At 45.5% G+C, this 18792-nt stretch overlaps 1 protein-coding gene across 1 annotated transcript in view; it reads right to left on the reverse strand.

Annotated features, from left to right (window-relative positions):
* Window positions 1-10054, reverse strand: part of LOC121590226 (neurogenic locus Notch protein) — a 33056-nt gene extending 23002 nt beyond the window's left edge. The window contains exons 1-3 of the mRNA XM_041909708.1: window positions 10029-10054; window positions 5585-5856; window positions 5299-5500 (exon numbers count right to left, since the gene is read on the reverse strand). Of these exons, the coding sequence (XP_041765642.1) occupies window positions 5299-5500; window positions 5585-5856; window positions 10029-10054 (500 nt within the window). The remainder of the gene's footprint in view (window positions 1-5298; window positions 5501-5584; window positions 5857-10028) is intronic.
* Between the last annotated feature and the right edge of the window lie 8738 nt (window positions 10055-18792).

Raw genomic sequence — 18792 nt, forward strand, 5'->3', positions numbered from 1 at the left:
TGCCTACTTCTCATCATCTTCCGAAGCCGGCCAGTAGTTGACAGAATTAATCAGTGGACGGCTGAATTAGGAAACTTGTGATACGCAACCCGCGCAACCGCGTGCGATGGGAAATGATGCGCAGAGCAACAGAGAAAGCTTATGGATGGGGAGCATGGGCAAGAAATTGTGGAATGGTACGGCCGGGTGGAAAACATCACTCCTGCACTGCCAAGTTCTTAGACCTGGGGACAAAAAGTCCAGGAAACAATTCATAACATTTCGCTTCGTTTTGAAAATGAGAATTTTCACTTACAAATTGCACTCTGCGTGTTCGGCTGTACGCATTCCTCCTTTAGGGCTGTTTTACCTTTTCTTTGTTATTGTTTTTGTATGAGTGTGTGTGTGTTTTTTTTTTTTTGCAGTACGATTTTTTTGCAATCCACATGATTTAATTTTTCAACGGGTTTTAACAGAGAAGAGGAAGAAGGAGAGCTTTAAACAATACCATCCCAGCTAGCTATTGGTTTTCATTTTATTTTTCTTTGAATGGGGGGAAAACCCCCATTGCAAGCTAAACCTCACATTTGGTGCGTATTCAAACAGTTTTTGGTCACTTTTTTTGTTCCTCAATAAGTTGCCGAAAATAGCGTCCAAGGTGCTACATTTACCCCCCCCCCCCCCCTCTCATCTCTCCTTAAAAAGTACCCCGTCAACAGAAACAAAACACTACGGCAGGGTGCTTGCGATACATTTTTTTTTTGTTAGTAACGTAGAACCGCTTGAAGGAACTTGAAAAAATTGTCTTTTTTATAAAAATAAACAATTTTACCAATTGCTTTAGAAAAAATAGCTTTCCCCGCGTTTAAACTTTGGAAAAAGTTCTGCAAAATGTTTTCACCTGCGTCCGAAAAACATTCACCAAGGACGACGGAGCCCGCAAAAGCTAGAAACTCATTTTTTCGAAACAAAAACGAAAGAAAAAATCCTTTCTTTCGGGACTGGGGAAAACTTCAGGTCGACGCTGCCAAAAATTTTAACTCTTGCGCAGCCGCGCTCTTTAGCTACAAATACCAACGAAAAAAAATCTTTAATGAAAACTGTTTACAGCGAGAAAAGCGCACACACCGACACAATTGAGGGTGCTGTAATCTTTTGCTCGTTTTTACTTTTTCAAAACATTCACGCAAACAATTTTGATGCAACCTGAAACCGTCCCAAACCCCCCCCCCCCCCACTTCCCCACCCCAAGTGTCAACATTTGGCGGCCCAGGAAAAGAAGGTGCCATCGTATGCGGAGGCGGTTTTTGTTTTGTTTTGCGCCCTCGTCCCTCAAAAGCAGAAGCGATTTTTTGAGGTTAAGCGCTTCTGGAGGAGGAGGTGTCGCTAGTGCACGGGACTGCCATGCACGATCATTCTGATTGTGTTTCGGGTTTGTATTGATATTTGTGTTTGATTTTCTTGCATTTTATAAGCAAAGGAAAATTGGAGACTAACAAGAATGGTTTGATTTTTTAGACGAACAATGGGAGCAGCAAAAAAACTCAAACTGTATATGCTGGTATGATGGTGCACAAAGTAGTATATTGGAGGCCACAATCTGGGACTGTTTTCGTCACACAAAAGAATGATACGTTAGATGTGGGGAGGTTATGTTTATCTATTTTCACCTGAAGCGTTACCAGCGTAACAACACTTTCTTAAACTAACCGTTTCTGTCTATTTCTCGCTGCATTTCGGTGTGTATGTGTTTGTGTGTGAGTGTTATTGTTTTGCCAGACAGTTCAGAACCGCCTAGCCATGATAACACTTTTTCCTCCACATTGTTACGTCGACAAACAGTCATATTTGCTAAACATTTACAGTCAACGTCGCGCTATCTGCGGAAAACATCAGACAGCCCTCCGGTTTTCCGGAACGTCTCCTAAACGAAAGCAGTGCGCTCTGCTCGAGCTACAAGAAGCGATCGCACCATATCCGCCATGCCGGTGGAGATCTTGCGGCGGTGGAAATTTGTACACCGATTTGTACCGAGCCGTTGCGGCTGCCGATGCGACATATTTTGTATTAGGGCCGTTTTAGGCAAGCGCGAGCTACCGAGTGGCAGGACCCCGATATGGCGCGGGGCTGATTAATTCGCTTCCCTTCGGTGGACAAATCAGCAGCGACTTTTCTCACGACCAGAAAAGCGCAACTGTGCCGCCACAATCAGAGCACCCCCTGCGAGACATCGAAGCACTCCAGAAACGCTCCCGCTGCACGTGTTGCACAGGTTGACTTCTTGCGAAAAGCGCAAAACGGTATGCAGCAGGTTTACGAGTGGGTTTGGGCTAAAAAAAGAAAAAAAGGCACACACACACAGCATAAAACTACAGCCCCCATGATGCTGAGGTACTCTCTACACACACTCATTTGGTCATACACAAAAAAACATCGTCTCCTGAGTACCGGCGAGACAAATCTCAACCCCTTTCTGCTCGACACGATTGCTAATTGCACGCTATAATTTCGAACCGCTCCACCGGACACTGTTTGCACCCAGAGAGCCTGGGCGATGGATGTCAGCCAGCTAACCGGTGGCGGAATTTGCGCACAGATTGAAAGGTAAATTGCAGGGTTTCGGAAGCTGCTATCAGGGGCTGCCCGGTGCTCCCTGTACTGGGTGGAGAAGCACAAGGCGCTACTGCTGCTGGTACATGGAACGCCTCAAGGTCCTGATGCGAAGAGGTGTTTTGCTGTGTTTTTTTTTTAGTTTCTACTCCTAGATTGGGTTTTGTTGGGTCGAGAGTACCCGACAGATCTTTCGTCGAGTGGTGCTTGCCGTCCACGAAAATTAGGATCCACCATTTGGGCCCGGATGACGTGAAAGCGTCATCGTCATGGCGTGTTGCTGTATTTTTCTTTATTTTTCAGTCGACTGGCGAAGAGCTACACACTTCACTTGATTGACAACTTCCCAAAACCACGCTGGGAACGGTTTCGGGCAGGAAGAAAGCTAATAAAACACCGCAGCCCGCTCTGTAAGCTGCTTGGCTAGGGCGCGAGGAGATGGAAGCGAAATAAAAACACTCACACACACACACACACACACACACACACACACACACACACACACACACACACACACACACACACACACACACACACACACACACCACACACACACACACACACACCACACACACCACACACACACACACACACACACACACACACACACACACACACACACACACACACACACACACACACACACACACACACACACACACACACACACACACACACACCACACACCACACACACACACACACACACACACACACACACACACACACACACACACACACACACACACACACACACACACACACACACACACACACACACACACACACACACACACACACACACACACACACAAGAGTTCGAGAGGGCATATCCCAGCCTAAAACCGAATGTGGGATGACTTAAACGACTCCGGGCGGCCCCGTGCGCGCTAAAGTCTCTTTTTGTTTTGTCCCGGGACGCCCGGTACGAGGGGATAATGTGTTATGGAGATCGTCATCACCATCATCATCATCATCGAGGAATCATCACCTTTCACCGTGATTTTGTTGCGCACAGAGACGATGACTCGCCGTCCACCGGAGTCCTCCTTTGAGATGCTCCGGTAAGAGCCACCGATCATGCTCGCGCTCTTTCTGCCTTCGTGATCGCATTGCGAGCGTCTCGTGAAGCGTTCACTGTGCGTCGGACGTGCTCGTAACACGCACACACACACACACAGGGAGGAAGGAATGGATGCTGGCGACGGTAATTCATTCCCAAACTGAGCGGATCGAAGAGCAACGATCGAACGAGAGTAGCACACCACAACCACGTCTCGGGTACGCTACCAATTGCCTGGAGCAGCGGCAGCTGTCTTAGCACCCGAACGAACGCTGGAAGGCATGGGAGAATGGGCGAGTGGGGCAGTGGTCAATGAACTGGAGTTATGAATCTGCCTACCTGCCCAAAACAACCAGCTCATTGCTGGAGCGGTCTTGCGCAGCGGGTCGGGTATGTATGAGATAGCAATTCGGGCAATTCTTGGGTCTACGAACGGATATTACCTTGAGGTACATGTCTCATCATCGCTCGTTGGCAATCAACGACAACACCAACAACCAAATCCTCCATATTTTTACAATCTGTGAGCGAAATATTACAATAGTGCGCACTCCCAACACACTACACACTCACACACAAATAATAATTAAAAAAAAGCAATCCATCTAAATTAGCGCACCCTGACTGACGAATTCAGCGAAGGCCATTCCATTTCCCATCCCACCAATGGGTTTATGGCTTCTCTCTTTTTAAAAAGATATTTATTATACACACAGTTTGGGATTAGCTGCGCCACGAACTGAAGTGATAATATGGCGCACCGCGTCGAAAAGTGGAGCGAGCTCGCGCTGCACCAATAAAACATGATATAAACAAAACTATAAGGCAATCAAATGGGCGAAGAATGCCGTTCTGTTGTAAAAACTAAAAGGAGCAAATCATAAAAACAAGCCTTTTCATAAAAACGCCCCTGGCGGCAGAGACAATGCGCGGGCAGATACTTCTCGGCAAGCAGTAGCGGTGCTAATAGCACCGAACCACTGCTTTTACGAGTGGGATAAATATTATATCACAATCGAGAAGGAGATCAAGAGAAAGAGAGAGAGAGAGAGAGAGAGAGAGAGAGAGAGAGAGAGAAACAGATAGAGTGAAAGAGAGAAAATTGCCTTCCTTTTGCTTCTGTGCTAGGACGTCGCTTCAGGGGGGACCCACAGTTATCTTCATTGGCACCTGTAGTTGTTCACGGGGGCAAATGCAAAGAGCGCTACCGAAGCATATGGAAGCAGTATCCATAACCCAACATGCAAAGTCAGCCACCTTCAGGGAAACCAATTGGAGATGCGGAAACCCACACACATACACAAACGAGCTTCTAGTCAGTTCAACGATCCGCGATTGATTCTTCGGGTATTAGGAAGAAGAATTCAACGTTCCAGAGAAGGAGGAACCTATCGCTTCCATATATATACATCCATTCCGGAGCAACGCCACGCAAACCTCCCCGGCAACCATCTGGCGCGCGCACTGTGTTGCCGAGATTCCGAATTCACCAGGCTAATTAAACTCCGGTTGCAAAAGCGAAGCCGAAACAACAAATTAGGCTGCGGATAATAGTGCTCGATTCGAGCAACAGCATTCGAGGGACAAGCACATTTGCCCGGGTAGTACACAACTGGATTGGCAAGCCTAAGGGGGCGCAATACTCACTGGTACGATCCGTGCGTGTTGACGCACTTGCCGTTGTTCTCGCACGGATTCTTCAGACACTCGTCGATGTCGTCCGCACAGTACATGCCGCGGAAGCCTTTCGGGCAGATGCACTTGACGTGCCCATTCGGTGACAGCGTGCAGGTACCACCGTTCCGGCACGGGGACGAAGCGCACAGATTCTGCTTGTCACAGTGTTTGCCTGTGTGGAAATGGAAATTTGGAAACAATCAATACGGATCGATCACATTGGCTACACACCAACCATCCCTCGTCTCACACTCACCCGAATAGCCGGTCGCGCAGATGCAGGTGTAGTCGTCCAGCGTTTTCAGCTTGCAGTTGCCACCGTTGTTGCACGGCGAGGAGTCGCACGCATTCTTGACCGGTATCTCGCACAGGCTCGCGGTGTACCCGATCGGGCACCGGCACGAGAACGACGGCACTCCGTCCCGGAAGGTAGTCTCGCAGATGCCACCGTTCTGGCACCGGGGACCGGCAGCCGTGTGACATGGGTTCGGGAAGTCGCAAAAATCTCCAGTATAGCGTGACGTACAGCTGGAAAGAGGGAAAGAGAACGACAAGTTAGTAGCTGTTACATAAAATATTAAAAGTAAATTAAAAAATATATATATGAGCACCCTTAATTACTATCCCACCAATGGCGCCACTGGACGAACGAGACGGAAAGATATAAACATATCTCCGGGTGAAAGAAGATAATCCCACGAAAACTGGCGATCGCGGACGACCACACACATCGGTTGCAACCGGGTACGCACACACGCATCGTGGTAGGGTTCCTTTAAACGATTTTGTGGAACACATCGCCACCGCTGACGCTATGACGCGGGACTTTCCGTAAGTGCAGGCGCACCCCGATGCCGGGAAAGAATAGGCTTTCTCTCGTTCCGATATGATTTTATCGTGCGATGATTACCCAAATTTGGAATTCTCACAGCTCCCATACATTGGGAGCTATGACAATTCCCCAAACATTAACAACTCCGCAAAGTGTCCCAACTTTCAAATGTCTAAGCGTTCTATTGCGCTGTCACCAGTAGTGGCAATGGGAAATGTAATTAAATGTATTTAACCTGCACAACGATCGTGTCCAGTAGCGAACCATCTTTAAGCCATTTCCGCCATCACCTTTAGACTGTCACTTTTTTTTTCTCTCCCTCTTTCTCTCTCTCTATCTGTGTCATCTAGTGGCTCGGCATTAACTGCTAAAACCAAGTGGACGAATTTCGGACAGGTCCCAGGGTCCACGATGACACATGCAACACGTACAGCGCGCGAGTGAAAGTTATGCCGCAGTACATAGGTTTAGTTCATCTCACGCCACACGGACTCTAAGCGCAGTCGTTTGGGACCAATTTGAAATTAGCAAATCTCAGCGAACCGAAAGCTGAAGAATAGTAGCGCGCCAGCCGAAGACAGTGACCAATTACACGTGAGCGAGTAATCTTTCCTTTTACACACACACACAAACATACACAGTCATAGGATAACCGTGGGAGTGACTGTGGTCGCGTGAGAACTTAACTGCAACCGGTTTAATAAATTGCATAGCCCTTGGGTTTACCCCAACGCCGAAACGGTCCCCATGAGAAGATTTCTCAAGATGTCTGGAAGAACACGGGATTCAATCTCAGACCTCAGACTTTCTAGGGTTCTTCTCCCAAAGGTGTTCTAATCGAAGCGCGACGAATTCGCGACCAAGTGTGGCAGTGTCCATTGTCCAAGTCTCCAACCGTTGCCGTAGCCATCATCATCATCGTCATCTTCATTTCGGAGCGTCCAATTTCCAGCAGAGTGTGCTCAGTGATTTTGTCTCCAGCATTGATCGGGTTGATCTGTTTTCTCGGGAGTTCGCGCGAGATGAACATTCTCAGGATCGTCGTACCCTGAAACCACCCGCCACACTCATCTTAGCTACCATCTCCCCACACCCCTTGTTTCGTTGTGGCTAGGTCAGCAAACGAGCCTGCGCAGGTTTAGCTGTGCAGATTCGATTTGCTGAGTAATCGAAAAGCCTGCCGGCCCGATGACGAGAACCCATTAGCACCGCAGGCAGCACATCTCAGCAGGTCACACCCAAATCTCCCCTTCTCCGCACTGAATAGAAACTCGAGTGTGCGTTAGCGCATACCGATACTCTCGTAGTTCCTTTGTCTATTGGGTGACTGCTGCTTTATAGCCCCTTATATCCACGCCAACCAGCCAGCGTAAATGGGTGCGCGAGCGCTCGCACACACCAATAGCTGTGAAGAAACGGTCCCAGGGCACCGTGCCGTGGTTCATTACATTTTCTTCTCAAATTAACTCCCCACGCGGATGTTGTTCGTCGGTGCCACAACGAACGAGCGCAGAAGCGCAACAGAAGGTAAAAACATGAAAATGCCGCTCACCATTAGGTATACCCGTCGTGCCGCGAGTGTTCCGACACGGTTCTAGCGCGTTGGGTGGTAAAAATAGAGCTTTATGCTCGGCTATTAGCCACCGTGGGGAGTGCACAACATTATATTGTACCTGGCTGAGGGCTGTTTGCTATCGGCAAGAATGAGAATGGGCCATTCGTTACAGTGGGGGTAGCCCGCATCGATAAGTACCTTCTCTAGCAGCTAGCAGATGTAGCTGAAGAGTTAGTCACGGGGAAGAAATACAATTCTAGGAGCTCCACCACTAGATCGCTCGAGCATCGTTTCAGCAAGGCTATAGATGTCGCCATCGACAGCAACAGGTCAAAAAGACCACACCATCATCGTTATTCCTCCTAAAAAACTACTCACACAAAAAACATACGCCTCAACACGTCATCTTTCCGTTGTTTATTATATTTTGCATTCTTTTTTTGATCTTCCCTGCAGCGACACATGCACGAGAAGGGTTTCGCCTGCATCCGCTCGGGTGGATGGTTTTGTGTGTGTGTTTGTTTTTTTTTTTGCTTCATTTTGCTTCTACAGTGACCACTTCCAAATGGTTGTCATTCAATATTTGTGGGATATAGTCACACCCAGCGACCGTACGAGCCTTGTTGCAAAACGGCTACCGTTCCAACCATGTCCAGAAAAAAGGGAATAAATATTAAGTGAAGAAGAAGCATTATCTAGATCTTTCCAAAAATTTTGGAACGCGCGTGATTTCTAAGGTCCCGCGCCGCGGAACATCTGTGTCACACATTGCTATTTTTCAGATGTGTCTCGACAGCATTTGAAACATCCATCTTTCAGGAATAGGAACATGATCTTGCTACGGAACGAGAGAGTGAACATGAAACGAATGTTAATTCTTTTCCTGTTTTGATATCATTCCAGCACCTGAAACTTTGTCTAAAGGTAGTAAAGCCTACTAGTGAGAGATTTCACTTTATAAGTGTGTGTGTGTGTGTGTGTGTGTGTGTGTGTGTGTGTGTGTGTGTGTGTGTGTGGTGTGTGTGTGTGTGTGTATGTAATTTTTATTTATTTTAGAATTCCTCACCCACGACACTTTAGCAGTCTCTATTTACCTATAAATGTAAGCATAAATGCATGATAATCTGTCCGTCCTTGGAAGATAGTTTGAGGTTTATTTCTGTCGGAAAAATGGATAAGTACTGAGACGAAAATCAGCCGTAGATCTTTAATTGATCGGAACCAATTTCAATCCAGGTCGGCGATGAAGCAACAATGTACGCCTTGATGACAGAGATCTGGATGTATCTGGGAATGATGGAATTTGCAGGGCTCGTTTTTTTACCGATCACGTTATACGATACCTTTCTGTGATGCAGACACAGTATCGAATTTCTACAAAGTGAACCTCAAGCTTCCTATATATTCAACCCAAATGTGTCGGCGACTGTGTTGTGTTGCTGGAAAACATGCTAGTCCACCATTTAACTACTTTGGCAGGCTTCTCGTTTGGAAAGCAGTAGCAAAGTTGGTAGCCGTTGGTAGAACAACTAATGCCTGCTAGACATCTTGACAACTTGAGGTGAAGTTTCAACCCACCGAAGAGCCATACCACTTGCTTAATGGACACATTACCGTACTGCAAGATCTCCAAGCGTCAGTTACCGTCAGAACCGTTGGCGTTCTGGTGAGATATCTGGACCCGCACCACGCTCCGGACAAGACTTATCAGCCATTCACAGTCTATCAGTGCGGTAGTAAGGAACACCGTTACGTGTAGGCGGCCTCTTCCAACCTTTTTCTCTGACGTCTGACAACACCAGGCAACCAGAGGTAATTAAAGCAAAGAGGAGACGTCCAACTACAGGGCAGCAGAGGTAAACCGGTTTTCCGGAACATTCTCCAGTTTCCAGCCTTCAGAGGCTTCGCATTTTAGCACTACTCCCTCCTCCTCTGTGGTTCACCCATTAAGCGAGATGTTAGCATGGTGATAGCAATTAAGTACACTAGGCGACGAACCTGAGGTAGAAGAGTAAAATCTGAACACAAGTAAGCGGAAATCAGCAAGTTGAGCCCATCTAAAAAATGGAACATTTAAAATCTGTCGAGTGTTGGGGATCGGCTTTGATTGGGTTGGGAAGGATCGGCTTTGATCGATTGATTTTGTTGTTGTTACACTTTCGGGCTTAATCGGTAATCTGAGATTCAACAGTCAAGTCTCAACGTGCAGTTGACAGGACAACCAGGAATGTCGCCCTTTTCGATCCAAAAACGAGCCTCATCACAACGATTTGACAGGTACTCGCCGGCATGTACTCATATTACCCAACGTACTTCCTTTCACCGCCATCAAAAGCCATCTCTAGTGCATACACACACATGCATATATATACTCACCAACAAAGGCATCTCTTTCATCAGTAGGGGTCAGCCTTACGGGGTTTTCACCTCATAATATTTTAAGAACCGAGGCTTATATATTAATATACGCATTAAGTGTTCAGCCAATTAGCAGCAGGAGAGCAGCAAAAGGCCTGCCTAAGGCATCAATCTTCGCGCAATGGACAATCTCTGCCGAGTCTGCATTAGTTTATTACATTTTATAGCGGTCTGCAGCGGCGTATTTTTACTGCACTCCACCGAGAACGATCGGCTCAACCTCCCAGTTTTACGATCGTATATGCTTCGCCGAACCGGACCCGACATGACACTGCCCGCGAAGGTTGGGCAAGGAAGGATGCAAAGCGCATGCGAAATAACCGATTGCACAAGATAAAAAAAAAACTGTAAATTGCTGTTTAATGCGCTTTTACAATCAGTGTGTGCATTCGTTATTGAGGGAACCCAAAAAAAGACGCAATAAACGCCATCCCCAAACGGTACAGGTTTTTCACATCTTTGCCGCCCCGACCCAGGTTGCCTGATCGGTCAAATAATGGGCGAAGGATATCCGCGAACGGCAGCGCGATTGGGGCAAAAGATGAAAGGTTAAGATTTGTTTGTTGGTAAGATTTGTAATAAATTCCAACATGCGGCAACGACTCGTACGAAGTGACGTGCAGCACAAACAATTCTAGCACGCCTCACACGAACGTTCAACAAACCATCATTTTAGCGCTTTATCAACGCTTAGGCAAAAAAGGAATAGCAAAAAAAACGAGAATTACCATGTGCGCACGAAACGCGATGATGTGTTTTTATTAATATATTTATCCCACTACCTCTCCTTGCCCTGCATGCTGCCCACATTCCAAATTTTGTTTTGCGAGCCTTGCTCGACAACAAAACACGCTAACATGTCGTACACCACACCGCACACAACCAGCTTGGGTGGATTTTTATGAGCGATGCTGAGCATCAGGCACCTGAGCTCGCGGGCCCGAGCGAATGTCGCCAAAGCGCGCCGAGACGGTGCAAAAAGGTCGTTTTACACTATCTTAAGCCGTTAAGTGCAAACTCGAAGCACCAGGCGAGGTCAATGGACGTTTTGGGTCGGCCGAAAGTCAGCCAGCAGATGAAAAGAAATGAGTGCCTTATTCCTATTCAGGCAGGGGACCATTTCGTTGGGAAAACATTTTATAATCATAGCCAGCTCGTATACACCAGAATGTGTGGCTCTTATAGATATGTATTTCCTCTCTCTTTATCTCTCTCTCTCTCTCTTTCGATTGCTCGTTCTACATTGGTGTTGTTTTGTTTGGTTCACAGATTACTTTTGGTGGACCGGATTAGTAAGATTTTGTTGCGAACACATTTACGGACAATACCGCCCACTTGTGATAATTTTGTATTCATCAGATTCTGTTTTTTCTGCGCTCTTCCACCGCTCCTGCTTATTTTCCATTTCGATTAGGCATTCGCCTCCATTCTTCGATGGCACCTGTTATCAGCGATAGCGCACCGGTTTATCCTAATAAAAAGTAAATTATTTCTGCACTCCACGATTCAATCTCCAACAAACAATTAGGCGGGAGGGCTGGTCAACCGGCAGGGATGCTGATATCATTTGAAATGTTTCCAATACATTGGAAAGGCAAAATTGTTACCTGTTGTTTATTTCTCGTTTGATTGATCACAATGATCCCTGTGGACGTTCACAATGTTATGTTTTTAGAGCTGCAAATTTAAGCAAGTGCAAAATACTCTATTCACCCATTTGCTCTCGTTTCTTTTGCAAAACACATACTCAACACTCACTATCCTCCTTCGATCGATCAGATTCTCCATCAACCAGCCGACAGCGTCCGGAGGTTGGTTGTCATTTCTAAGAGGTGTTAATCTATGCCATTAAGATGCAATCTCAGCCGTTACAGGCTATCAAAATGGCGAAACATTCGCTTACCCACGAAATCCATCGACCCGCACAGTTTATCGGGCATAAGCAACCGCGGCCAAAAAAAAGTTTAAAAGCTATCCACCGAGGTAGGCCGGAAGCGGCCTACCCCATACCCCATACGAAGCCGCCCGATACGCGGCGAGCCAGAAAATCATAATAATAATAACAATAATAATGATAATAATAATAAAAGCAACAGAAAGAGATGAAAAAAGGCATACGCATCAATGGTCGATCGCGTTTGGCGTGTCTGGAATTTGATCTTCGGTTGAAATTGAAAGAAGTGGGCATACACAAAATAAAACTCAACATCACCGGAGGGAGGAAAAGCATTCCGAAAACTGCCTGCGTTTGCAACGGGAAATGATGATTCTTTCCATTCGTTTCCCACAATTTCCTTCCCCGGGGAGGCGTCCAGCAGAAAATCTCGATCGCTTCGGATCCTCTACCAAGAAATGAATTGACGTGTGTGAGTGACAGAGAGAGTGACAGAGAGAGACAGAGCGAAAGAGAAGCAAATCTCAATCGCTATAGATCCTCTGCCAAGAAGCATGAGTGAATACGAGAAAGAGTGAGAGAAAACGTTTCGGTGAGAAATCGGAATCGGAACACGCATGAAACGTTGCGGTCGCGATCGTCTTCCATCGGCACCAGCATCACGGGAAACTATTCCAGGGTGTGAAGGAGAGAGACAGAAAGTGCAAATAAGCTTCCAGCTCGGGACCATAAAATGGCATAATTAAGTAATTTAATTTATACGGCTGTGTGTGTGTGTGTGTGTGTGCGCGCGCGCGGTTTGAAGGCAAAAACGGATAGATGTGTTTTTTACCTCTACTTCTCTCTCCCTGCCTCTCCATTGCCAAAAGACCTCAGCGTACTTGGCTTTAGAGAAAAGTCTCACAAGATGGAGAAAGTAAATTGTGTTTTTAGCTAATTCTGAAATTCCACAGCATCGCAGGTGAACGTAAATGGTGCACATCTACATCAAACAAGTATCTTTTGGGCAAATTTTGAAGATGAACACATTCCAGAATCTTGTAAGGATATTTCCTTTGAATAACTAAACTGACAATAAATCATACTCGGATGGTTTTTGAGACCTACTACACCCTAATGTTGTAATTTTATGAAAAGTACAGTACGGCAGCAAAATTATATTAACAATTCTATCGCTTGTGGTTTTTATTTATTTCTTTATTTATTTATTTTGATAGAGACTCGGAGCCTTACTTTCCCTTGTCATTATTTCATTTTTTCCATTACTTGTCTCATAATCTACAAATCGACGGAAAACGAACCCCCTATAGTCGTTGCTCGTTATCGTTATTTGGAAAACATAATGGCTCATGGCTAAACCAAATCCTACCCGTTTTCAAAAGAGCGGCAAACGACGAACCCCATTTGTGACTTAATAAGGAAATGTGCTTCGGTGAACGGATTGGCCAGAACGAGACAGACAAGGGAATGAGGCTGTTGATACCGACCGAAAACCCGTTCATCCCAACGTGGGTGGAACGCATCGGCCATTCCATGTCGTGTTCTTTTTGCATCAGCCCTTAGCGAGCAAGCAGACACAAAACTGCGAGCACAAAAACTGCGTCGTATCGAAAAGTGCAAGAGCCTTGCAAAAAAGAAGAAGAAGAAGAAGAAGAAGAAGAAGAAGAAGAAGAAGAGGCAGACTAAGAACCAACGCACAACGGTTCGCTCATCATCGTCTGTTGTCAAGAATCTTTGTGTTGGCATGGACCCGCGTACACACCACCCCTATCACCAAGGACTCCCAGGATGAGGCTTCTCATTTTCTTTCTTCTGTTTTATTCTTCCTTTTTAGGCAGACTCCTTGTTTTTTCTCTTATAAATATATATAGCAGAAGACCTTGAAGAAGCTGGCAGCAACGGAGAATGAAAAACAATGGCGAAAGGAAGTGGCCCGATGCCTTGAAGCTAAACCGAGCAAAAGGCAGACCAAACCGCTGGGCCAAACGATTGTTGAACGTCGGGGGCAAAGAATCACACAAGAAGCCCACACATATATTAATGCACCGCCCTTAAGGACACTGCGAGTGGGAAGCTTGCGCATTTGCCAAGACTACCCCAAAAGGTAAAAACAAAAGCCAGCCGAAGCACACACTGACGGCACACAGGACGAAGCGCACGGCCCGGCATAAACCATGTTAGGTTTGCTGGCGGCTGCCCTTGGGGCGGGAGGGAACATGTCCGAGAATAAATCCCTCGTGTGCGCTCTGGACATGACTAAACGAAGAACAACAATGACACACCAAGCGACGAACCGGTTTTCCCTCCTGTAGTGATTTTTTTGTTTTTGGTGTTGGGTTGCTGGTTGTTTTTTTTTTTGCAATGGTTCAGCTTTGATGTGCGAAAGACGTACAAGGCACGTGGATGAGATGAGATGGTCTTTGTGATCAAACTATCAAATGCTGTGCGAAAGCCAAAGCAGAAACTTTGAAGCTTGGAAATAAAATGCTACAGCAACAAATTAAATGTTTAAATTTTTAAGCAAAATGGAACTAGATTGCTACAGCAACAACACTACATTTGTGTTCATAACGAGTGGATGCATCCCGCGGCATCCCGAAACTAGCGCTCCGGGAAATTGACAGCATAATAATAAGTGATAGGGGGTTAGGGGAGGGAGAAAGAAGAAAGGAAGTGCACGGTGATAGGGAAGGACAGTGATGTGAACAAATATTTTATGCGACAACAAAAAAACGGAACAAAAAGCTTTGCCGGCGCGCGCGGTTCGTCGCTTGCAAGCCCTCCTGAGAGCAGAGGACCAAACATGATGACCATTATCGGGCATCATTTTCCCAAAGGAATAGTGTAGTTTCTTGGTTGTTGTCTGTGTTACCGGTGTTGCGGTAGCTAGGTTTGTTTTTGTCGGACGATATGCGCTCTGCGTTTGGACGTTCGTCGCTTACGTTCTTTTATCAGAAAAGGTCTTTGCGCTTCAGAAAAAGATGGTGAAAAGAAATTATATTGAAATTAACGCAAAATAATGTGCAAAATGTATATTTAAAAAATCTCATTCACGAATTGAGCTGGCACTAGACAACGCCTCACGCTTCTTTCTTCTTTACTGCTAATAGCGTTCAAATTAAACATATGGCGCGCCGACTATCTAACACACGCTGCTTTTCACCCCACTTAAAGTCGGATGACGCAACCACAATCTCCGGCACACGTTCGGCTAAGTGAAAGATAACCAACAACAATGTTGAACACATCTGCGTGCATTTGGGTAGATTAGTGTGTGTATCTGTGTTCTGTCCGCTACCATCAAGTATGGTGAAGACGAAATAGAAAACACGCTTTCCCACTCAACAGTATGCGCGCAAACCGTCGAAAAATGCACAAAAGCTTTCTTGTCATATTTGTTTGTTCTGGAGTTTATTCACCCTTTTCTCATGCAGTCTAGTACCCTAATAACATCCTGTTCCCAGGCAGCATTAATCCCTTTCGTCCATATTCACGTGACACTTGGTTCTGATATTTCTAAATCTGTTTCCTCAATCTGTTTAAACCTGCAAAGCGGTTGCGTCGTCGTTGTGTTTAAACTTTTTTTTAAATAAATTGTACCAAAGTGCCATAAAGACAAAAAACAACAAAACTTGTGACCAAAAGCACGGGATGGGGCAATAAAGAAAGCAACCATACCTCACCATACCATCCCGCGGTGATTCATAAGCATCACCCATCATAATCATCATTGCCCGATAAGTGTCATTTGTTTCCCCGCTGTGTTGACTATCAAAATTTGGGATGTGTGCGTGTGTGTGTATGTGTGTTGTATCATCCTCTCACCGGGGACACACACGCACGCACGTTAATCGAGCAATAAAATAAGGCAAAGAAACAACCAAACAACGCGGCAAGAAACCACGCTGGAACGACAATTCAAAATGCCCACGCTCACCATGTGAGGACACACACACACAACATCATTATGATAAACGACGAATATTTATTTATGGCGGGATATAAGGAATGTGGAAAAACAAAAAAATAAATAAAACGGACAACATTTGGAAAGGATTTCTGGGAAGCGAAACGCGTTAAAAACCCGCCTACACACGGTGGGGCGAGACGTTCGCGATATGTGTAAGGCGCTACACAACAGTGGGCTGCCTTTTTAAAGCTGATTTTTGTGTTTCTTGCTTTGAGGACAACAACAACAACAGCAGCATAAAAAAGCCACATTTCACATCCATCGATGTCTTATAGGAAGAAACAAAAGAAACCACCATCAAGTAACAAATTTCGCTACATTGTGATAAAAAGGTATGGGGAGGAGGAGAAGGATGTTTCGGTCGCTGTGTCGTGTGCTGTACCGGGTGCAATAAAAGTGCAATCAATCAGGCGAACAACAACAACAGCAGCTCTTTCGCGAGAATGGAACACACAACGAAAAAAGAGCGAATAAAAATGTTTGATTTACATTCCCCTCTTAGCATTCTTCGCTTTACCCGCCGTTCGTTTCGCCTCACAGGCGAGGTGCAGTTATATGGCTGCTCGCAGACCAACACACACACACACACACACACACACACACACACACACACACACACACGCATGCACAGCACCACACTACATCCAGTTTCCAGTAAACCAAGAACATCTCCGAACCAAGACTTCTGACGGCAGCAAGGTGAACCAATACGGCACACACCGAGAAAATAAGAAACTCGCCACACACCCATACAGAAACATTTCAGGGCTTTTTAAAAGCTTGTTCATAAATAATTATATTCACGTTCTGTGCCACGTCAGGGCTAATTTGAATAATTTATCGACATCGGTGAAACGCTGTCCCAAGAGGGTAGCGGCGGGTGGGCGACGCGAGTAACCGAGGCGAGCTCGAGCGAGTCCGTGCGCACGCCTGGCTTAGTGGGCAGGCTAAGGGCGAAAGGAGAGGAGCGGGGCGTTGTGTGCACTTATCTTTATGCCTTTTTTTATTTATTTGTTGTTTCATTTCTTTTCGCGGATCCTCTTCCCAATTTTTGTTTCATTCCATTTAGCTCAGTTCTGTCTGAATCTGGTGTTCTGTTCTGTGCTCTTCCTTTTTGCTTCTTCCTACTTACACCTTTCCTATATCTTTTTATTCGTATTTCCCCTTCTTTGTTGTTAACATTTTTATAGCTTTTTTAGCTCACAGTGCATGTATCTCTTGTGTTCGTTGTTTCTTTTCTTGTTTTCAAGCTTTTGTTTTCACTTCCCATGTGTTACAAGTTTTAATTTTTGCACAATACTATTGTGTTATTTTTTTTTTGCTTGTTCGTTTGTTTTTTTTTACATCATCCTCCCAGCTGAGATGTTCTCTTCTTATCTAAAAAGCAGCCCCCCTATATTAATTTGCATAAATCTGGAAAAAGCTGTCGTTCGGAGGCGCTCTTCTGGCCTCCCACAAAGCAATACCGTAACGCATGCTCCTGCGGATGAATCCCGCTAATGCAGCTATGGGTGTTTTTAGCAATAATTTATTAACGCATTTGCGTGAAACCGTCTTGGATTTTTTTTTTACTTCATTTTCCATACTTCTAAAATGCTTCATTGAAACATAAACGGTAAGCATTCGTTCTTTCGATCACTGTGTTTTGTTGAGTAAAACTAAATATTTAAAAAAGGAATATAATTGTTAATTAGTTTTTTTTACTTCTTCTGTTTATTCGCTCTCAAATCGATTCTTCTTGCTTTCGTTCACTTTACTAAACTGTTCTACCCAATTTGTTTATTTCTAAAACCTTCCCTGTTCACCAGTGTAACGTTTCCTAATTGGTTGCGAATCCAAACCCTTTCCCTAGCCCCATTTGCTCGTTTCCCTGCCCGCGACCTCCAACAAACCTCAGGCAAACTCCGGAAGGCACGGGGCCGCAAAAGAGAGCGCGCGCGGTGGTTCATTTTTATCAATTTACTTTTGTTTTGTGCACTTCCAAGCGCAGTGTCTCCGCAACCCGTATCTCTCTCTCTCTCTCTCCTTCTCTCTCTCTCTCTATCTCTCTCTCTCCTCTCTCTCTCTTCTCTCTCTCTCTCTTCTCTCTCTCTCTCTCTGCCACCCACCGTTTTTAGACGCCAAAGTGGCAACATTCTATCGCCAGTGTTTGTGACACCCTGGGCATTGAAACCAAACCGCCCGATGTCCGTACGGCTCTGCTTCCTCCACAGTCCTCTCCGGCTAATAAATCGCGTGATCGCGAAAACTGTCTCCCCCACACGACACTCTCCGTTCACGATTATCACTCGGTATGCCTTGTCTCTTTCTGCTTCTCTTTATGTCTCACTCTCTCTTTCTCTATTTATGTAACATACAGACAAAAAGAAGTTATGGGAAGAGAAAAGGGATCCGAAGGGGGAAAAGGGAAAAGAAAAGGGATCGATTCAAAAGGCGACTGCAGCGAGCGCTAACGAACGAACACGCGCCGATAAAGGGAAAGAGAAACTAAAATACACATATCCACAGTGGTAGCTACTTAGGTAAGTCTGCAATCAGTTTTGTTGCATTGAAATATTTAGATTATAATTGAGAAATTTATTTATTTACCTATTTTTTTAATGAAAAACAACCTAACAAGCAACATATAAAACATAAACATTATCATCGAAAATAATAAAATAACACTTGGAGAGTCTTACTTCTCTGTCCACCACTGTATGCCGCACGATCCTCAGCGGATTTGGAACGTTGGTGTTCTAATGGGCGAACGAGAACTGTAACTGCAACCCGCGCGCATACACACACACGAGCGC

This window comes from Anopheles merus, chromosome X, assembly GCF_017562075.2.
Source record: "Anopheles merus strain MAF chromosome X, AmerM5.1, whole genome shotgun sequence".
Taxonomy (NCBI): Eukaryota; Metazoa; Arthropoda; class Insecta; order Diptera; family Culicidae; genus Anopheles; species Anopheles merus.